This window comes from Oncorhynchus masou, chromosome 23 (assembly GCF_036934945.1).
Source record: "Oncorhynchus masou masou isolate Uvic2021 chromosome 23, UVic_Omas_1.1, whole genome shotgun sequence".
NCBI lineage: Eukaryota > Metazoa > Chordata > Actinopteri > Salmoniformes > Salmonidae > Oncorhynchus > Oncorhynchus masou.
The window spans coordinates 306206-329414 of NC_088234.1; the positions used below are offsets into that span (position 1 = coordinate 306206).

General features: G+C 43.9%; 1 protein-coding gene across 1 annotated transcript; it reads right to left on the bottom strand.

The window, feature by feature from the left end:
- Positions 1 to 18925: 18925 nt before the first annotated feature.
- Positions 18926 to 22041, bottom strand: LOC135510145 (endonuclease domain-containing 1 protein-like). The gene is made up of 2 exons (XM_064930927.1): positions 21237 to 22041; positions 18926 to 20968 (listed from the first exon to the last, which is right to left on the bottom strand). Exons 1-2 carry the CDS (start codon positions 21561 to 21563, stop codon positions 20225 to 20227), a joined length of 1071 nt encoding a protein of 356 aa, XP_064786999.1. The 5' UTR covers positions 21564 to 22041; the 3' UTR covers positions 18926 to 20224.
- Positions 22042 to 23209: the final 1168 nt, after the last annotated feature.

Sequence of the window (23209 nt, forward strand, 5' to 3'; positions counted from 1 at the left end):
CGCATTAAGTCGTTTGGCTGAACGGATGTACTCAAGGTTCCTATGGTCAGTCCAAACGACAAAAGGAACGGTCGCCCCCTCCAACCACTGTCGCCATTCGCCTAGGGCTAAGCGGATGGCGAGCAGTTCGCGATTACCAACATCATAGTTACGTTCTGACGGCGATAAGCGATGAGAGAAAAACGCGCAAGGATGGACCTTGCCGTCAGAGAGAGAGACTGCTGAGAAAGAATGGCTCCCACGCCCACCTCTGACGCGTCAACCTCAACAACAAACTGACTAGAGATGTCAGGTGTAACAAGAATAGGTGCGGATGTAAAACGATTCTTAAGAAGATCAAAAGCTCCCTGGGCGGAAACGGACCACTTAAAGCACGTCTTAACAGAAGTAAGGGCTGTGAGGGGAGCTGCCACCTGACCGAAATTACGGATGAAACGACGATAGAAATTAGCGAAGCCAAGAAAGCGCTGCAGCTCGACGCGTGACTTAGGAACGGGCCAATCAATGACAGCCTGGACCTTAGCGGGATCCATCTTAATGCCCTCAGCGGAAATAACGGAACCGAGAAAAGGGACAGAGGCGGCATGAAAAGTGCACTTCTCAGCCTTCACATAAAGACAGTTCTCCAAAAGGCGCTGGAGGACGCGTCGCACGTGCTGAACATGAATCGAGAGAGACGGTGAAAAAATCAGGATATCGTCCATGTAAACGAAAACAAAAATGTTCAGCATGTCTCTCAGGACGTCGTTAACTAGTGCCTGAAAGACAGCTGGAGCGTTAACGAGGCCGAAAGGAAGAACCCGGTATTCAAAGTGCCCTAACGGAGTGTTAAACGGCGTCTTCCACTCGTCCCCCTCCCTGATGCGCACGAGATGGTAGGCGTTACGAAGGTCCAATTTGGTGAAAAACCTGGCTCCCTGCAGGATCTCGAAGGCTGAAGACATAAGAGGAAGCGGATAACGATTCTTAACTGTTATGTCATTCAGCCCTCGATAATCCACGCATGGGCGCAGGGACCCGTCCTTCTTCTGAACAAAAAAAACCCCCGCTCTGGCGGGAGAGGAGGAGGAGACTATGGTACCGGCGTCGAGCGAAACCGACAAATAATCCTCGAGAGCCTTACGTTCGGGAGCCGACAGAGAGTATAATCTACCCCGGGGGGGGAGTAGTTCCCGGAAGGAGATCAATACTACAGTCATACGACCGGTGTGGAGGGAGAGAAGTGGCCTTGGAACGACTGAACACCGTGCGCAGATCGTGATACTCCTCCGGCACCCCTGTCAAATCGCCAGGCTCCTCCTGTGAAGAAGAGACAGAGGAAACAGGAGGGATAGCAGACATTAAACAGGTCACATGACAAGAAACATTCCAGGATAGGATAGTATTACTAGACCAATTAATAGAAGGGTTATGGCGCACTAGCCAGGGATGACCCAAAACAACAGGTGTAAAAGGTGAACGAAAAATTAAAAAAGAAATGGTTTCGCTATGATTACCAGAGACAGTGAGGGTTAAAGGCAGCGTCTCACGCTGAATCTTGGGGAGAGAACTACCATCTAAAGCGAACAAGGCCGTGGGCTCCCCTAACTGTCTGAGAGGAATGTCATGTTCCCGAGCCCAGGTCTCGTCCATAAAACAGCCCTCCGCCCCAGAGTCTATCAAGGCACTGCAGGAAGCAGATGAACCGGGCCAGCGGAGATGGACCGGAAAGGTAGTGCGTGATCCAGAAGGAGAGGCCTGAGTAGTTGCGCTCACCAGTAGCCCTCCTCTTACTGATGAGCTCTGGCTTTTACTGGACATGAGGTGACAAAATGACCAGCGGAGCCGCAGTAGAGACAGAGGCGATTGGTGATTCTCCGTTCCTTCTCCTTGGCCGAGATGCGGATACCCCCAGCTGCATAGGCTCAGCATCCGAGCCGGCGGAGGAGGGTGGCAGTGATGCGGCAGGTGGCAGTGATGTGGAGAGGGGAGCAACGGAGAACGCGAGCTCCTTTCCACGAGCTCGGCGACGAAGATCAAACCGTCGCTCTATGCGAATAGCGAGAGCTATTAAGGAGTCCAGACTGGAAGGAACCTCCCGGGAGAGGATCTCATCCTTAACCTCGACGAGGAGACCCTCCAGAAAACGAGCGAGCAAAGCCAGCTCGTTCCAGTCACTAGAGGCAGCGAGAGTGCGAAACTCAATAGAATAATCCGTTATGGATCGATTCCCCTGACATAGGGAAGACAGGGCCCTGGAAGCCTCCTCCCCAAAAACAGAACGGTCAAAAACCCGTATCATCTCCTCCTTAAAGTCCTGATACTGGTTAATACACTCAGCCCTCGCCTCCCAGATTGCCGTGCCCCACTCACGCGCCCGTCCGGTAAGGAGAGAAATGACGTAGGCGATGCGGGCTGCGCTCCTGGAGTAAGTGTTGGGCTGGAGAGAGAACACCACATCACACTGAGTGAGGAATGAGCGGCACTCAGTGGGCTCCCCAGAGTAACACGGCGGGTTGTTGATCCTGGGCTCCGGAGACTCGGAAACCCTGGAAGTGGGCGGTGGATCGAGGTGGAGTTGGTGAACCTGTCTTGTGAGGTCGGAGACTTGGACGGCCAGGGTCTCAACGGCATGTCGAGCAGCAGACAATTCCTCCTCGTGTCTGCCTAGCATCGCTCCCTGGATCTCGACGGCGGAGTGAAAAGGGTCCGGAGCCGCTGGGTCCATTCTTGGTCTGATTCTTCTGTTATGTACTTGAGTGAAGACCCAAAAGCGGTTTTAACAGAAAACAGAGTTCTTTAATGAAAAACAGGAATGGCATAAATCCTCTTCCAACGTAGTCAATGGAACAAAAAGAACGTAGTATAATGCAGGATGCACCTGCCAGGCAGACTCCGACAGGATAGGACAAGGTGGAAGCAAACGAGACGACAGCTTGCTTCTGGCATCAAAAACACAAACAAGAATCAGACACTGAAAGTAGCAGGAACAGAGAGAGAAATAGAGACCTAATCAGAGGGGGAAGAGAGAACAGGTGGGAAAGAGTGAATGAGCTAGTTAGGGGAGATGTAGATCAGCTGAAGAATGAGAGACAGAGAAGGTAACCTAAAAAGACCAGCAGAGAGAGACAGAGTGAAGAGAAAGGACAGGAACAGACATAACAAGATATGACATAGTCAATTAAATCAAATTAACTTTGAATTAAATTGCCAGTTGGATGCGGCGCCCTGCCTGTTCCCTCTCTCTCTCTCTTCTCCGCCCTCGATCTATTCTGTTCTCGACCTATTCTCTCTTCTCGACCTATTCTCTCTCCTTGACCTATTCTCTCTTCTCAACCTATTCTCTTCTCGACCTATACTCTCTTCTCGACCTATTCTATCTTCTCGACCTATTCTCTCTCCTTGACATATTCTCTCTTCTCAAACTATTCTCTCTTCTCGACCTATTCTCTCTTCTCAACCTATTCTCTCTTCTCGACCTATTCTCTCTTCTCAACCTATTCTCTCTCTTCGACCTATTCTCTCTCTTCTCAACCTATTCTCTCACCTCGACCTATTCTCTCTTCTCGACCTATTCTCTCTTCTCGACCTATTCTCTCTTCTCGACCTATTCTCGCTTCTCGACCTATTCTCTTCTCGACCTATTCTCTCTTCTCGACCTATTCTCTCTTCTCAACCTATTCTCTCTTCTCAACCTATTCTCTCTTCTCTACCTATTCTCTCTTCTCGACCTATTCTCTCTTCTCGACCTATTCTCTCTTCTCGACCTATTCTCGCTTCTCGACCTATTCTCGCTTCTCGACCTATTCTCTTCTCGACCTATTCTCTCTCCTCAACCTATTCTCGCTTCTCGACCAATTCTCTCTTCTCGACCTATTCTCTCTTCTCAACCTATTCTCTCTTCTCGACCTATTCTCTCTTCTCGACCTATTCTCTCTCCTCGACCTATTCTCTCTCCTCGATCTATTCTCTCTTCTCGACCTATTCTCTCTTCTCGACCTATTCTCTCTTCTCGACCTATTCTCTCTTCTCGACCTATTCTCGCTTCTCGACCTATTCTCTTCTCGACCTATTCTCTCTTCTCGACCTATTCTCTCTTCTCGACCTATTCCCTCTTCTCGACCTATTCTCTCTTCTCGACCTATTCTCTCTTCTCGACCTATTCTCGCTTCTCGACCTATTCTCTTCTCGACCTATTCTCTCTTCTCGACCTATTCTCTCTTCTCGACCTATTCCCTCTTCTCGACCTATTCTCTTCTCGACCTATTCTCTTCTCGACCTATTCTCTTCTCGACCTATTCTCTTCTCGACCTATTCTCTTCTCGACCTATTCTCTCTTCTTGACCTATTCTCTCTTCTCGACCTATTCTCTCTCCTCGACCTATTCTCTCTTCTTGACCTATTCTCTTCTCGACCTATTCCCTCTTCTCGACCTATTCTCTTCTCGACCTATTCTCTTCTCGACCTATTCTCTTCTCGACCTATTCTCTCTTCTCGACCTATTCTCTCTTCTCGACCTATTCCCTCTTCTCGACCTATTCTCTTCTCGACCTATTCTCTTCTCGACCTATTCTCTTCTCGACCTATTCTCTTCTCGACCTATTCTCTCTCCTCGACCTATTCTCTCTTCTCGACCTATTCTCTTCTCGACCTATTCTCTTCTTGACCTATTCTCTCTTCTCAACCTATTCTCTCTCCTTGACCTATTCTCTCTTCTTGACCTATTCTCTCTTCTCGACCTATTCTCTCTTCTCGACCTATTCTCTCTTCTCAACCTATTCTCTCTCCTTGACCTATTCTCTCTTCTCGACCTATTCTCTCTTCTCGACCTATTCTCTTCTTGACCTATTCTCTTCTTGACCTATTCTCTTCTTGACCTATTCTCTCTTCTCAACCTATTCTCTCTCCTCGACCTATTCTCTCTTCTTGACCTATTCTCGTCTTGACCTATTCTCTTCTCGACCTCTTTTGGTGAATATCACGTGATCCAGATGTTGTTGAACAACTGGCAAATCGGCTTGTCGCGGTTTTGATCCTGGACTGTCACACTTACCAAAATAATAGATTTGGAGTTGTCCCCTCCATGAAGAACTTCATCGATGTGCATTGATGTGAGCCATGACCAGCCTGTCAAAGCACTTCATGGCTACAGACGTGAGTGCTACTGGTCGGTAGACATTTAGGCAGGTTACCTTCGTGTTCTTGGGCACAGACTATGGTGGTCTGCTTAAAACACGTTGGCATTACAGACTCGGACAGGGAGAGGTTGAAAAGGTCAGTGAAGACAGTTGTTCAGCACTCGCAGTACACGTCCTGGTAATCCATCCGGCTCTGCGGCCTTGTGAATGATGACCTGTTTAAAGGTCTTACTCACCTCGGCCGCGGAGAGCGTGATCACACAGTCTTCCGGAACAGCTGATGCTCTCATGCATGTTTCAGTGCCATTTGCCTCGAAGTGAGCATAGAAGTAGTTTAGTTCGCCTGGAAGGCTTGTGTCACTGGGCAGCTCTCGGCTGTGCTTCCCTTTGTAGTCTGTAATGGTTTGCAGGCCCTGCAACATCCGACGATTGTCAGAGCCGGTGTAGTACGACTTCATCTTAGTCCTGTATTGACCCTTTGCCTGTTTGATGGTTTGTTGGAGGGACTGGTGGAATATCTTATAAGCTTCTGGTTTCGAGTCCCGCTCCTTGAAGGCGTCATCTCTAGCTCAGTGCGGACGCTGCCTGTAATCCATGGCTTCTGGTTGGGGTATGTACGTACGGTCACTGTGGGGATGACGTCATCGATGCACTTATTGATGAAGCCCATAACAGATGTGGTGTATTCTTCAATGCCATCGGAGGAATCCTGGAACATGTTCCACATAGATGTGATGGAAAAACAGTCCTGTAGTTTAGCATTTGCTTCATCTGACCACTTTTTTCTTGATCTTGTCACTGGTGCTTCCTGCTTTCATTTTTGCTTGTATACAGGAATCAGGAGGTTAGAATTATGGTCAGATTTGCCAAATGGAGGGCGAGGGAGAGCTTTGTATGTGTCTCTGTGTGTGGAGTATTGTGGTCTAGACTTTGTTTCCCTCTGGTTGCACATTTAACATGCTGATAGAAATGAGGTAAAATGGTTTTAAGTTTCCCTGTAGGAGAGCCGCCTCTGGGTGAGGGTTTTTTGTTTGCTTATGGCGGAGTACAGCTCATTCAATGCCATCTTGGTTCCAGCCTCTGACTGTGGTGGTATGTAAACAGTTGCACAGAATATAGATAAAAATCTCTCTCAGTAGGTAATGTGGTCTACAGTTTATCATGAGAAACTCTACCTCAGTCGAGCAATGACTCGAGACTTCCTTAGATATCGTGCACCAGCTGTTGTTTTCTCTCCCCTAATCAAACCAAATGTTATTTGTCACATGCGCCGAATTCAACAGAACACGACAGACCTTATAGTGAAAGGGGAGGGGAGAGAAAACATTGTATATATACAGTGGGGCAAAAAAGCATTTAGTCAGCCACCAATTGTGCAAGTTCTCCCACTTTAAAAGATGAGAGAGGCCTGTAATTTTCATCATAGGTACACTTCAACTATGACAGACAAAATGAGAAAAAAAATCCAGAAAATCACATTGTAGGATTTGTAATGAATTTATTTGCAAATTATGGTGGGAAAATAAGTATTTGGTCAATAAAATAAGTTTATCTCAATACTTTCTGTAAGTCTTCACAAGGTTTTCACACACTGTTGCTTGTATTTTGGCCCATTCCTCCATGCAGATCTCTGGTAGCCAGTAAGCTGGCTTGCTTTTGATGGGAGTTCTGGAGTCTTACCAACATTTCTACTACACTTTATGTCTCCAGACATTAGCAGTATCGTTTTTATTACAACAAAAATCACAGGGTAATATAGACCTATAGGCTACTGCTGACACAGGGTAGTATAGACCTATAGGCTACTGCTGACACAGGGTAGTATAGACCTATAGTCTACTGCTGACACAGGGTAGTATAGACCTATAGGCTAATGCTGACACAGGGTAGTATAGACCTATATACTACTGCTGACACAGGGTAGTATAGGCTACTGCTGACACAGGGTAGTATAGACCTATAGACTACTGCTGACACAGGGTAGTATAGACCTATAGGCTACTGCTGACACAGGGTAGTATAGGCTACTGCTGACACAGGGTAGTATAGACCTATAGTCTACTGCTGACACAGGGTAGTATAGACCTATAGACTGCTGACACAGGGTAGTATAGACCTATATACTGCTGACACAGGGTAGTATAGACCTATAGACTACTGACACAGGGTAGTATAGACCTATAGTCTACTGCTGACACAGGGTAGTATAGACCTATAGGCTACTGCTGACACAGGGTAGTATAGACCTATAGACTACTGCTGACACAGGGTAGTATAGACCTATAGTCTACTGCTGACACAGGGTAGTATAGACCTATAGACTACTGCTGACACAGGGTAGTATAGACCTATAGTCTACTGCTGACACAGGGTAGTATAGACCTATAGTCTACTGCTGACACAGGGTAGTATAGACCTATAGGCTACTGCTGACACAGGGTAGTATAGACCTATAGGCTACTGACACAGGGTAGTATTGACCTATATACTGCTGACACAGGGTAGTATAGACCTATATTCTGCTGACACAGGGTGGTATAGACCTATATACTGCTGACACAGGGTAGTATAGACCTATATTCTGCTGACACAGGGTGGTATAGACCTATATACTGCTGACACAGGGTAGTATAGACCTATATACTGCTGACACAGGGTGGAATAGACCTATATACTGCTGGCACAGGGTAGTATAGACCTATAGGCTACTGACAAACAAGCATTTCGCTCCACCCGCAAAAACCTGCAATAACATCTGCTAAATATGTGTATGTGACCAAATGTATCATTTGATTTGAACAGATCAATAGAAACCACATTGTCTGAAACCACATCATCTATGAAAAGGGAAGACACAATTTGGAGACTGTTGGTGTCACGCCTTGGTCTTAGTATTTAAATAGTTATTACAGAGACCAGTTGGTAGACTGGAGACTGTTGAGCTGAGTCAGGACAGACTGATTTAAATAGTTATTACAGAGACCAGTTGGTAGACTGGAGACTGTTGAGCTGAGTCAGGACAGACTGATTTAAATAGTTATTACAGAGACCAGTTGGTAGACTGGAGACTGATGAGCTGAGTCAGGACAGACTGATTTAAATAGTTATTACAGAGACCAGTTGGTAGACTGGAGACTGTTGAGCTGAGTCAGGACAGACTGATTTAAATAGTTATTACAGAGACCAGTTGGTAGACTGGAGACTGTTGAGCAGAGTCAGGACAGACTGATTTAAATAGTTATTACAGAGACCAGTTGGTAGACTGGAGACTGTTGAGCTGAGTCAGGACAGACTGATTTAAATAGGTTTTCAGAGACTCCTCCTTCAGGTGTCAAAACAGGTAGGGTTGATTTGCATAAACTCCTCTGTACGTTTCCATGGAAAATGCTTTAACTAATAAAATGTGACTCACCTCCTGTAGGTCTATTCCATGGGACTGACTCACCTCCTATAGGTCTATTCCATGGGACTGACTCATCTCCTATAGGTCTATTCCATGGGACTGACTCATCTCCTATAGGTCTATTCCATGGGACTGACTCACCTCCTACAGGTCTATTCCATGGGACTGACTCACCTCCTGTAGGTCTATTCCATGGGACTGACTCATCTCCTATAGGTCTATTCCATGGGACTGACTCACCTCCTATAGGTCTATTCCATGGGACTGACTCACCTCCTATAGGTCTATTCCATGGGACTGACTCACCTCCTGTAGGTCTATTCCATGGGACTGACTCATCTCCTATAGATCTATTCCATGGGACTGACTCATCTCCTATAGGTCTATTCCATGGGACTGACTCACCTCCTATAGGTCTATTCCATGGGACTGACTCACCTCCTATAGGTCTATTCCATGGGACTGACTCACCTCCTATAGGTCTATTCCATGGGACTGACTCACCTCCTATAGGTCTATTCCATGGGACTGACTCACCTCCTATAGGTCTATTCCATGGGACTGACTCACCTCCTATAGGTCTATTCCATGGGACTGACTCACCTCCTGTAGGTCTATTCCATGGGACTGACTCACCTCCTGTAGGTCTATTCCATGGGACTGACTCATCTCCTATAGGTCTATTCCATGGGACTGACTCATCTCCTATAGATCTATTCCATGGGACTGACTCATCTCCTATAGATCTATTCCATGGGACTGACTCACACCCTATAGGTCTATTCCATGGGACTGACTCACCTCCTATAGGTCTATTCCATGGGACTGACTCACCTCCTATAGGTCTATTCCATGGGACTGACTCACACCCTATAGGTCTATTCCATGACTCACCTCCTCTAGGTCTATTCCATGGGACTGACTCACCTCCTATAGGTCTATTCCATGGGACTGACTCACCTCCTATAGGTCTATTCCATGGGACTGACTCACCTCCTATAGGTCTATTCCATGGGACTGACTCACCTCCTATAGGTCTATTCCATGGGACTGACTCACCTCCTATAGGTCTATTCCATGGGACTGACTCACCTCCTATGGGTCTATTCCATGGGACTGACTCATCTCCTATAGGTCTATTCCATGGGACTGACTCACCTCCTATAGGTCTATTCCATGGGACTGACTCATCTCCTATAGGTCTATTCAATGGGACTGACTCACCTCCTCTCGGTCTATTCCATGGGACTGACTCATCTCCTATAGGTCTATTCCATGGGACTGACTCACCTCCTATAGGTCTATTCCATGGGACTGACTCACCCCCTATTGGTCTATTCCATGGGACTGACTCATCTCCTATAGATCTATTCCATGGGACTGACTCATCTCCTATAGGTCTATTCCATGGGACTGACTCATCTCCTATAGATCTATTCCATGGGACTGACTCATCTCCTATAGATCTATTCCATGGGACTGACTCATCTCCTATAGATCTATTCCATGGGACTGACTCACACCCTATAGGTCTATTCCATGGGACTGACTCATCTCCTATAGATCTATTCCATGGGACTGACTCATCTCCTATAGGTCTATTCCATGGGACTGACTCATCTCCTATAGATCTATTCCATGGGACTGACTCACCTTCTATAGATCTATTCCATGGGACTGACTCACCTCCTAAATGCCTATTCCATGGGACTGACTCACCTCCTATAGGTCTATTCCATGGGACTGACTCATCTCCTAAATGCCTATTCCATGGGACTGACTCACCTCCTATAGGTCTATTCCATGGGACTGACTCACCTCCTATAGGTCTATTCCATGGGACTGACTCACCTCCTATAGGTCTATTCCATGGGACTGACTCACCTCCTATAGGTCTATTCCATAGGACTGACTCACCTCCTATAGGTCTATTCCATTTGACTGACTCACCTCCTAAATGCCTATTCCATGGGAATTATACAGTGTCATGTAAATCTGCCATTGAGAATGTCATGTCAAACCAAATCAAATGTTTTTATATAGCCCTTCGTACATCAGCTGATATCTCGAGGTGCTGTACAGAAACCCAGCCTAAAACCCCAAACAGCAAGCAATGCAGTTGTAGAAGCACGGTGGCTAGGAAAAACTCCCTAGAAAGGCCAAAACCTAGGAAGAAACCTAGAGAGGAACCAGGCTATGTGGGGTGGCCAGTCCTCTTCTGGCTGTGCCAGGTGGAGATTATAACAGAACATGGCCAAGATGTTCAAATATCCATAAATGACCAGCATGGTCCAATAATAATAATCACAGGCAGAACAGTTGAAACTGGAGCAGCAGCACGGCCAGGTGGACTGGGGACAGCAAGGAGTCATCATGTCAGGTAATCCTGAGGCATGGTCCTAGGGCTCAGGTCCTCTGAGAGAGAGAAAGAAAGAGAGAATTAGAGAGATTAAACTTAAATTCACACAGGACACCGAATAGGACAGGAGAAGTACTCCAGATATAACAAACTGACCCTAGCCCCCCGACACATAAACTACTGCAGCATAAATACTGGAGGCTGAGACAGGAGGGGTCAGATGACACCCCCGGACAGGGCCAAACAGGAAGGATATAACCCCACCCACTTTGCCAAAGCACAGCCCCCATACCACTAGAGGGATATCTTCAACCACCAACTTACCATCCTGAGACAAGGCCGAGTATAGACCACAAAGATCTCCGCCACGGCACAACCCAAGGGGGGGGCGCCAACCCAGACAGGAACATCACATCAGTGACTCAACCCACTCAAGTGACGGATCCCTCCTAGGGACGGTATGAAAGAGTCCTAGTAAGCTTGGCTTTTCCTAGATAAGTGTTTTAAAGAAATGGGGAGACTTGTTTTTGGATGGAAGCTGTAGAGATCAGTCAGGAATTGAACTTCTAATATCTAATTCATCATTAAATGGCCGGTTATGATGGTGCATTCATCAGCTGTACAGTTGCAAGCTGTTATTTTTGCGTTTTGGACCAAAGTGACCTTTTAACACATTGACTTTGTTTGAACATGATTTCATAAACAAAATCTTAGGAGGAAAAGTCATGTTGAATGTTTTTAACCTCCTGCCCTTCCTTCTACTGACGGTTGTCTGGCCAACTGATTATCAAATTCCCCAGGTGAACCTTGACTTGTTAGTTTAATGCAGAATGAATGTACCCTCTCTGTTCTCCTAGATACTGAACCCGGATGTAGTGACTGTTTACACTGAGAGTTTTTCTTCCTCTCTCATGATCTATCAATGTCTCAGGATGTCACTGAATAAATATTATCTTACTGGATGAGGAACTCTTCTCTCATGATCTATCAATGCCTCAGGATGCCACTGAGTAAATATTATCTTACTGAATGAGGAACTCTTCTGTCATGATTTCTGGGAGAAGGTGTGTCTGAAGTAAACAGAGCACCCGGCCTGCAAGCAGTCAACTTCCTTTTCATTTTGTTTATTACATTGACCAGAAAACCTGTACTTGTCTGTTTAAATGAGTCCTGTCTGACATAATTATTGGACTTTCAACAGTCAACTTAGTTGCCTAGTGGGTAGAGTGTCCACCCTGATAGGGGATTGGGGTTTGATCCCTGGTTGAGTCATACCAACGACTGTAAAAAGATAGGACCAGATGTGTCTCTGCTTGGCACTCAGCATTAAGGAGATGATGGAGTACAAGGCCTTCTAACAGACTATCTTCCTGTCCAGTACTGGTACATCACGCTGCTCCATGCTACAGAAACAAGAGGCTCTTGTCCTTTGGGTCGTTCTGTCCAACTGAATGAAACGGAGGAAGATGTGTCCAACTGAATGAAATGGAGGAAGATGTGTCCAACTGAATGAAATGGAGGAAGATGTGTCCTACTGAATGAAATGGAGGAAGATGTGTCCTACTGAATGAAATGGAGGAAGATGTGTCCAACTGAATGAAATGGAGGAAGATGTGTCCAACTGAATGAAATGGAGGAAGATGTGTCCAACTGAATGAAATGGAGGAAGATGTGTCCAACTGAATGAAACCGAGCAAGAAGTGTCCAACTGAATGAAATGGAGGAAAATGTGTCCATCTGAATGAAATGGAGGAAGATGTGTCCAACTGAATGAAACGGAGGAAGATGTGTCCAACTGAATGAAATGGAGGAAGATGTGTCCAACTGAATGAAACGGAGGAAGATGTGTCCAACTGAATGAAATGGAGAAAGATGTGTCCAACTGAATGAAATGGAGGAAGATGTGTCCAACTGAATGAAACCGAGCAAGAAGTGTCCAACTGAATGAAATGGAGGAAGATGTGTCCAACTGAATGAAACAGAGGAAGATGTGTCCTACTGAATGAAACAGAGGAAGATGTGTCCTACTGAATGAAATGGAGGAAGATGTGTCCAACTGAATGAAATGGAGGAAGATGTGTCCAACTGAATGAAACAGAGGAAGATGTGTCCTACTGAATGAAACAGAGGAAGATGTGTACAACTTGGTGTATTCTCTATCTATAGTCTGAAATAATGGTTTCATTTATTGGTGTTGTTTATGTTGATGTATTGTGGTCTGACCACTGCTGAGTTTATTTCCACTAACTGAAGTAGGTCACAGTAACAGCGGACACAAGGCTGTGTATGTAGAGTTAGAAAATGTGTTTCCTAACAACACTGTGGTCAGAGCAGCACAGGACTGGTTAACACCTCAGACTCAGCAGCTGTAGATTCTTCAGTGGAGGAGAGCAGAGGATTCGGGAAAAACACTTTTTTCCGTACAAACACTGCGCACAAAAAGGGTGACGCACAACACTCCAAAAATGTACTACGCAGGTACATACGCTGTACAGCGGACAATCCAAAAGACAGGAACACTCCTTGACCAAAAACAGCAAACAAGCACGGACACAGGCGGGCTAACTGAACTTAAATAACCCCAACCCAAAACCCCAAACAAGGAACAGGTAAAGCCAATTAGACCCAACAAAACGAAAAGGGGAAAAGGGATCGTTAGCAGCTAGTAGACCGGTGACGACGACCGCCGAGCGCCACCTGAACGGGAAGGGGAGCCACCTTCGGTAGGAGTTGTGACACAACCATTATCACATTGAATAAGAGCTTTCTACGTGGTTTCTAATTGGAGTTATTTAGCTGTGTTACTTTGTTCCCCAGTCTTACCTACCTTCATGTATAATATTTAAAATAACTGCTTCGCTTAAGTAAAACATTTTTAAGTTCTTCAATTACCAGCTGAAGCAGGTCACATAATTAAACTTCATATACAATTTGTGGTGGCTTATTTCTGCTTTACCAATTGAGGAGAGTTACAAACTTCATACACCAGTCAGAGTTATATTTAAACTACATCTTTAATAATAAGAGCTTTGCAATAGCCTTTTGACTTTGAATGATGCGCTATCTCTAATGAACCATTGAAAGTGACTACAGAAAATGACAAAGATCTTTTATAGCCAAGATACACCACTCTCAGCCTACATGACAAACCACAGATCTTAGGAACAGTTCACAAATAAATACTTTTACTTAAGAGAGAGGAGTATCCCATAGCCAGATAGAATTTGCTATAAACTATCGTTCAGTTTGGTCCCTAAGACGAGGTTCTAATCTCATTCCTGGTACTTCATAGCACAGAACCATTACCTCATCCAATGGCATAACTCAATTGTCAACTCTAGATACTCCCATCTCAAGTAAACCCCCTCTTGACCTCACTCCTGGACAAGCTCACTGAGGGGAGTGACTTGCGCACAGACATTGTGGAGACAAGTAATTGGTGGGGTGCGGGTACAGCGGAGGTAAGCCCAGGCACTGGGTGATGATGAGAGAGGTTGTATCTCTGGACATGCTGGTTGTAATGGGTGAGGTCACCGCATGTGTGGGAGGTGGGACAAAGGAGGTATCAGGGGTATGAAGAGTGGAACTAGGGGCTCCATTGTAAACTAAAACAATGATAACTAACTTGAACAACAGTATACAAGGCATATTGACATTTGAGAGAGACATACAGCGAGGCATACAGTAATCACAGGTGTTGAATTGGGAGAGTTAGCTAAACCAGTAACATAGTTTAACAGATACAGTGGGGAGAACAAGTATTTGATACGCTGCCAATTTTGCAGGTTTTCCTACTTACAAAGCATGTATATACAGGTAATGAGTGGAGAACAGGAGGGCTTCTTCAAGAAAAACTAACAGGTCTGTTAGAGCCGGAATTCTTACTGGTTGGTAGGTGATCAAATACTTATGTCATGCAATAAAATGCTTACTAATGACATTAAAATCATACAATGTGAGTTTCTGGATTTTTGTTTTAGATTCCATCTCTCACAGTTGAAGTGTACCTATGATAACAATTACAGACCTCTACATGCTTTGTAAGTAGGAAAACCTGCAAAATCGGCAGTGTATCAAATACTTGTTTTCCCCACTCTACATTCACATATGAAGACAATGTTCCATTCTGTCCTCTTCCCTTTCTGATATTCTGCATAGCACCAGAGACATGTAAAAGACAAGCCTGACCTCTCCCCTCTCTGGGCCCCAAGTGACTGAGCACCAGCTGAGGGAAGAAATGCAACTGCCAACACCAGAGTCTATTAGAAATACATTCTAATAAAACCTATTTCACATGAGAATATTATGCAGATATGACATCTGAATTACTTATGTTACCCAACTCATTCTGATTCATCCACCACAAATTACCTTTGTAATTGTGATTTAAAAGGTGTGGACATTTATTTGCTAATTGTTTACATAAAATGCTCCTTGAATGTTGGCTTGTATGACCTATGCAGTGGTTCCCAAACGTTTTATAGCCCCGTACATCTTCAAACATTCAACCTCCATCTGCGTACCCCCTCTCACACCAGGGTCAGCTGTACCCCCTCTAGCACCAGGGTTAGCTGTACCCCCTCTAGCACCAGGGTCAGAGCACTCTCAACGGTTGTTTTTTGCCATCATTGTAAGCCTGCCACACACACACACACTATACGATACATCTATTAAACATAAGAATGAGTTTTTGTCACAACCCGGCTCTTATGGCCGTTTTGGAGCAGTGGCTTCTTCCTTGCTGAGCGGCCTTTCAGGTTATGTCGATGTAGGACTCTTTTTACTGTGGATATAGATACTTTTGTACCTGTTTCCTCCAGCATCTTCACAAGGTCCTTTGCTGTTGTTCTGGGATTGATTTACACTTTTCGCACCAAAGTACGTTCATCTCTAGGAGACAGAACGCGTCTCCTTCCTGAGCGTTATGACGGCTGTGTGGTCCCATGGTGTTTATACTTGCGTACTATTGTTTGTACAGATGAACGTGGTACCTTCAGGCATTTGGAAATTGCTCCCAAGGATGAACCAGACTTGTGGAGGTCTACATTTTTTTCTGAGGTCTTGGCTGATTTCTTTTGATTTTCCCACGATGTCAAGCAAAGAGGCACTGAGTTTGAAGGTAGGCCTTGAAATACATCCACAGGTACACCTCCAATTGACTCAATGACGTCAATTAGCCAATCAGAAGCTTCTGAAGCCATGACATCATTTTCTGGAATTCTCCAAGTTGTTTAAAGGCAGTCAACTTAGTGTATGTAAACTAGTGTATGTAAACCAGTGTATGTAAACTAGTGTATGTAGACTTCTGACCCACTGGAATAGTGATACAGTGAGTTATAAGTGAAATAATCTGTCTGTAAACAATTGTTGGAAAAATGACTTGTGTCGTGCACAAAGTAGATGTCCAAACTGACTTGCCAAAACTATAGTGTGTTAACAAGACATCTGTGGAGTGGTTGAAAAACAAGTTTTAATGACAACAACCTAAGTGTATGTAAACTTCCGACTTCAACTGTATACCAGGAGCTGTGCCAGACCAGCCACGTCTGACTCACCCAGTTGTCACGCATATTATTCACTGGCTTGTATGCGAAGCAGCAATAGTTTCAAAACATCTCCTGACATGTCACTGATGTGTCGTGTTGTTTGATGAAGGCATTGCCTGTGTAGTATTTACATTTTTTTTGCTTTCACAAATGTCTTACTACTTGAGAGTTGTTCGTAATTCTCTCTCAGAATACTCCTGTGGTTTATTTTAAAATTAGCATGTTTTGTTTCTAAATGTTTCGTCAGGTTGTGAGATAGTACTTTTGCACATATAATAAATAAACTGTAGCTGAGGAAAGGTTGCTAGATCGAATCCCTGAGCTGAGAAGGGAAACATATGTTGTTCTGCCACTGAACAAGGCAGTTAACCCACTGTTCCTAGACCAGCTAACCCACTGTTCCTAGACCAGTTAACCCACTGTTCCTAGACCAGCTAACCCACTGTTCCTAGACCAGCTAACCCACTGTTCCTAGACCAGTTAACCCACTGTTCCTAGACCAGCTAACCCACTGTTCCTAGACCAGTTAACCCACTGTTCCTAGACCAGTTAACCCACTGTTCCTAGACCAGTTAACCCACTGTTCCTAGACCAGCTAACCCACTGTTCCTAGACCAGCTAACCCACTGTTCCTAGATCAGCTAACCCACTGTTCCTAGGCCGTCATTGAAACTAAGAATTTGTTCTTAAACTGACTTAATAAAAATTGGACATTGTGTTGTTATTTCGCTGAACACTAGATGGTTTCATTTTATTTTTGGCAGTGAAACCAGGCTCCTCAGGCGAGGAAAAACCTCACCCAAATGTATATCCCCGTTGGAAAATATAAATGGACCGTTTCAAAATCTGAAGGAAAAGAAAGTGAATCACATTTATACTTGGTGTTCCCCTGACAGCGAACCCCTGGGGGTAGGTTTCAGTATAACTGCTGTAGGCTATTCACTTCCTGCTGTAGGCTATTCACTTCCTGCTGTAGGCTATTCACTTCCTGCTGTAGGATATTCACTTCCTGCTGTAGGCTATTCACTTCCTGCTGTAGGCTATTCACTTCCTGCTGTAGGCTATTCAATTCCTGCTGTAGGCTATTCACTTCCTGCTGTAGATTATTCACTTCCTGCTGTAGGCTATTCACTTCCTGCTGTAGGCTATTCACTTCCTGCTGTAGGCTATTCACTTCCTGCTGTAGGCTATTCAAATCCTACTGTAGGCTATTCACTTCCTGCTCTAGGCTATTCACTTCCTGCTGTGGGCTATTCACTTCCTGCTGTAGGCTATTCAAATCCTACTGTAGGCTATTCACTTCCTGCTGTAGGCTATTCAATTCCTACTGTAGGCTATTCACTTCCTGCTGTAGGCTATTCAATTCCTACTGTAGGCTATTCAGTTCCTACTGTAGGCTATTCACTTCCTGCTGTAGGCTATTCAATTCCTGCTGTAGTCTATTCAATTCCTACTGTAGGCTATTCACTTCCTGTTGCTGCAGCATTCAAATGTAGACTAACCAACTCTTACTTGCAGGCGATCCAATTTCTGCCATAAAACTGGTCCAACAGTATGTTTCAGGTGATTATAGGTAAACCAATCCCTCCTAATACACTGGTCCAACAGTGTGTTTCAGGTGATTATAGGTAAACCAATCCCTCCTAATATACTGGTCCAACAGTATGTTTCAGGTGATTATAGGTAAACCAATCCCTCCTAATATACTGGTCCAACAGTATGTTTCAGGTGATTATAGGTAAACCAATCCCTCCTAATATACTGGTCCAACAGTGTGTTTCAGGTGATTATAGGTAAACCAATCCCTCCTAATATACTGGTCCAACAGTATGTTTCAGGTGATTATAGGTAAACCAATCCCTCCTAATATACTGGTCCAACAGTATGTTTCAGGTGATTATAGGTAAACCAATCCCTCCTAATATACTGGTCCAACAGTATGTTTCAGGTGATTATAGGTAAACCAATCCCTCCTAATATACTGGTCCAACAGTATGTTTCAGGTGATTATAGGTAAACCAATCCCTCCTAATATACTGGTCCAACAGTATGTTTCAGGTGATTATAGGTAAACCAATCCCTCCTAATATACTGGTCCAACAGTATGTTTCAGGTGATTATAGGTAAACCAATCCCTCCTAATATACTGGTCCAACAGTATGTTTCAGGTGATTATAGGTAAACCAATCCCTCCTAATATACTGGTCCAACAGTATGTTTCAGGTGATTGTAGGTAAACCAATCCCTACTATTGGAGACACCACTGTGCTCCCATTGATTAATGTTAACTGGTTAGATTCATTATTATAGGGAAGAGACAGTTCTGCCAAATTGAACACCAACATTTTGTGGCTGAGGAGGACAAGAGGTCTTTCACCATTAAGGCTTGGCTGGACAACAGACAGTCTTTTTAAAGTTGTGGCCAGAGTGATGTCCGAGTCCATCTGGGTCACGGCACCAAATATTGTGGAAAATTAGATCCAAAGATGAAGGCAGAGACTTTTTAATTGTATAGAAACATGTTTAATCAAGCAGCTGCAGGGGACATGATTCTGATTTCACAGGGAAGAACCTCCTGAGTAAATGGTTCCATGTCCCTTATATAGTGGGAGGTGATAATATCATCAGATTATTACACAACAGTTATTTATACCAGCAACAGTTCTAGAACACAATGGCCTTGTGTTTAAGGTGTGTTTAAGGTCCAGACACACCAGGACTCTATGAAAGACATGACATCACAGTCCAACACAGAACATGTCCCTTGAGAAGTTACAACAGTTCAACACAAATTCTGCCACCACACTAGTTTTCACTCAAATGTGAGGGGCTGATGCTCATTGGCTCAGACTCAAATTGGTAGGGAAGGGGGGGTGAATTGTAGGGAAATGGTCATTCTGCTCATAGACTCATGTATGAACGACATATTGACACATCCAGCCCAAAGTGGGAGGTTTAAAAATAGACTTTCTTAGTCGCCAAAGTAATGTAGCGTGTCTTTAACCTTCACAAGCCTTAAACTAGTTTAATTAGAACCATGGCTTATAACACTTATAACTTAACCATTAAAACTTAACCCTTATAACCCTTATAACCATTAACACTTAACCCTTATAACCCTTATAGCCATTAAACCCTTATAACCCTTATAGCCATTAAACCCTTATAGCCATTAAACCCTTATAGCCATTAAACCCTTATAACCATTATAACTTAACCCTTATAACCATTATAACTTAACCCTTATAACCCTTAAACCCTTATAGCCATTAAACCCTTATAGCCATTAAACCCTTATAACCATTAAACCCTTATAACCATTAAACCCTTATAGCCATTAAACCCTTGTAACCATTATAACTTAACCCTTATAACCCTTATAGCCATTAAACCCTTATAGCCATTAAACCCTTATAACCATTATAACTTAACCCTTATAACCATTATTACTTAACCCTTATAACCATTATTACTTAACTCTTATAACCATGATTACCATTATTACTAAACCCTTTTAACACTTATTACTTAACCCTTATAACCATTAAACCCTTATAACCCTTATTACTTAACCCTTATAACCCTTAAACCCTTATAACCCTTATAGCCATTAAACCCTTATAGCCATTAAACCCTAATAGCCATTAAACCCTTATAGCCATTAAACCCTTATAGCCATTATAACTTAACCCTTATAACCCTTATTACTTAACCCTTATAACCATTAAACCCTTATAACCATTGTACCTTTGGGAATGTGTACTGAATAGTTGTGGGAATTACCACTGGACAAAACTCATTACTTTTCATCACAGTCACAATCACATCCATCCTCGTCATCACAATCCTTTAACGCCCTTGATGTTCTCGCCTTCTTTTTGTTCCGCTCTCCGTTCCCCTCTCCACTCCCTTCCCTGACCCTCTTTTTCCCCGGCTCAACCTCTTCTACAGCCTCTAAGTTCCCCCCTGTCTCGTCCTCTAATACAACGTTTCTTGGACATTTATTGTCAAACACCTTGACTCCGACATTGTAGATTTGGTTCAACTTGCCTTCGAGTGCTTCCAAGGTTTCCGGTTTCAATGTTTTCCCCTTGACCTCCTTTTGGTTCTCACCCCAGTGTGCTTGGGCCACCCACTGATTCAGGTTGTTGTTGTAACAGCAGAAGGCTGTCCACATGAGATCTGGGATGTTCACTCTGTTGTTCAGTTTTCTGCTGCTGCTGCTGCTGGGCACGGCTCCAGTCACCACATAGGCTTTTATCTTGTTGTTGTTATCCTTACAGTTAAGCTCAAGAGCCGTTCTAACTCTGCACTCCATTGTCTTCCATCTGCCTCGGTTGAAGCCACGTTCCTGGGGAACGGCGTTTGTCAGGGTGAAAGTGGAAGCCATGGTATCATCATCAGGTACATACGAACATGGGAACAGGTGACCTCTGTCCAGCACAATGCTACTTTTTCTTGCATTGTAGTCTGCGTCCACAGCTTGATGGAAGTCCCTCGCCCCACGTTGAGTTGTCATGTGTTCTACATCTATAATTTCAAGCTGCAGAAACATCAGAAACATCAGTCAGACATTAAAACTCTGTAACAAGTTCACAAGTTTATACATTAAAACTCTAACAACTTTATACATTAAGTCATTAACAAGTTCACAATTTAACAATCTAGACTTAAGCTGAAAGTGGATGCAACACATTTGTGTCTCAAAGATACTGTATGTCTGACTGACTGACTTGGTAACATAACTGTCTGTAATATACAGTATACCAGTAAACAAATACAACTGTTGAATGAATAGAGATTAGAACTACCTGAGGCTCTATCTTCCAGGACTGACTTTGTCTCCTGCCCCCACGACCAGAGAAGGTGTAGGCTGAGAACACAGGGATCCTGTTGGTCGTGTCGTACAGAGTTGCAAACCTGTAGATGTTGTTGTACTTCTGGCAAATCGGCTTGTAGCGGTTCTGGTCCTTGACTATCCCACCAACCAAAATATCTGGGAGATTTGGAGTTGTGTCATTCAGGAAGAACGTCTGGCACTGTGGAACAACACTGAAGTTCTCCACTACATGAGAGAGAGCAGGAGGAAGGAGAGAGAGGAGGAGGAGAGTAGAGAGATGATTCAATACCCCCATCATCACCTGAAGACTGTACACCACAGAGACAAAGATGAAGTTACAGAGACCAGTTGGTAGACTGGAGACTGTTGAGCTGAGTCAGGACAGACTGATTTAAATAGTTATTACAGAGACCAGTTGGTAGACTGGAGACTGCTGAGCTGAGTCAGGACAGACTGATTTAAATAGTTATTACAGAGACCAGTTGGTAGACTGGAGACTGTTGAGCTGAGTCAGGACAGACTGATTTAAATAGTTATTACAGAGACCAGTTGGTAGACTGGAGACTGTTGAGCTGAGTCAGAACAGACTGATTTAAATAGTTATTACAGAGACCAGTTGGTAGACTGGAGACTGTTGAGCTGAGTCAGGACAGACTGATTTAATAAATAGTTATTACAGAGACCAGTTGGTAGACTGGAGACTGTTGAGCTGAGTCAGGACAGACTGATTTAAATAGTTATTACAGAGACCAGTTGGTAGACTGGAGACTGTTGAGCTGAGTCAGGACAGACTGATTTAAATAGGTTTTCAGAGACTCCTCCTTCAGATGTCAAGACAGAAAGGGTTGATTTGCATAAACACCTCTGTTCGTATCAATGGAAACTGCTGTAACACATAACATGTGACTCACCTCCTGTAGTTTCTGACTCGTATGGACCCAGAACTTAATCACACAATATTATAGTTCTGGGTTAATGAGATGAGACTGCTCTAAATAGTGACTGCATCCACACTTTGGTTCTGGTAGAAAAACGTTTTAGGATAAAAACATGACTTTACTCAGCATAGAGTCTGTCAGAAGATACACATCACACTATTTATCAGATGTTATTGCAGGTTTTTGCGGGTGGAGCGAAATTTGTTAGTGTCAGCAGTAGTCTATAGGTCTATACTACCCTGTGTCAGTAGCCTATAGGTCTATACTACCCTGTGTCAGCAGTAGTCTATAGGTCTATACTACCCTGTGATTTTTGTTGTAATAAAAACGATACTGCTAATGTCTGGAGACATAAAGTGTAGTAGAAATGTTGGTAAGACTCCAGAACTCCCATCAAAAGCAAGCCAGCTTACTGGCTACCAGAGATCTGCATGGAGGAATGGGCCAAAATACAAGCAACAGTGTGTGAAAACCTTGTGAAGACTTACAGAAAGTATTGAGATAAACTTATGTTATTGACCAAATACTTATTTTCCACCATAATTTGCAAATAAATTCATTACAAATCCTACAATGTGATTTTCTGGATTTTTTTTCTCATTTTGTCTGTCATAGTTGAAGTGTACCTATGATGAAAATTACAGGCCTCTCTCATCTTTTAAAGTGGGAGAACTTGCACAATTGGTGGCTGACTAAATGCTTTTTTGCCCCACTGTATATATACAATGTTTTCTCTCCCCTCCCCTTTCACTATAAGGTCTGTCGTGTTCTGTTGAATTCGGCGCATGTGACAAATAACATTTGGTTTGATTAGGGGAGAGAAAACAACAGCTGGTGCACGATATCTAAGGAAGTCTCGAGTCATTGCTCGACTGAGGTAGAGTTTCTCATGATAAGCTGTAGACCACATTACCTACTGAGAGAGATTTTTATCTATATTCTGTGCAACTGTTTACATACCACCACAGTCAGAGGCTGGAACCAAGATGGCATTGAATGAGCTGTA

Bases quoted from the DNA above. Each gene is read 5' to 3' on its own strand.
- LOC135510145 (XM_064930927.1), bottom strand. From the start codon at position 21,563: ATGATGGGGGTATTGAATCATCTCTCTACTCTCCTCCTCCTCTCTCTC. The intron at 20,969-21,236 runs GTAGTTCTAATC...ATGTTTCTGCAG, and splicing joins CCTGGAAGATAGAGCCTCAG to CTTGAAATTATAGATGTAGA.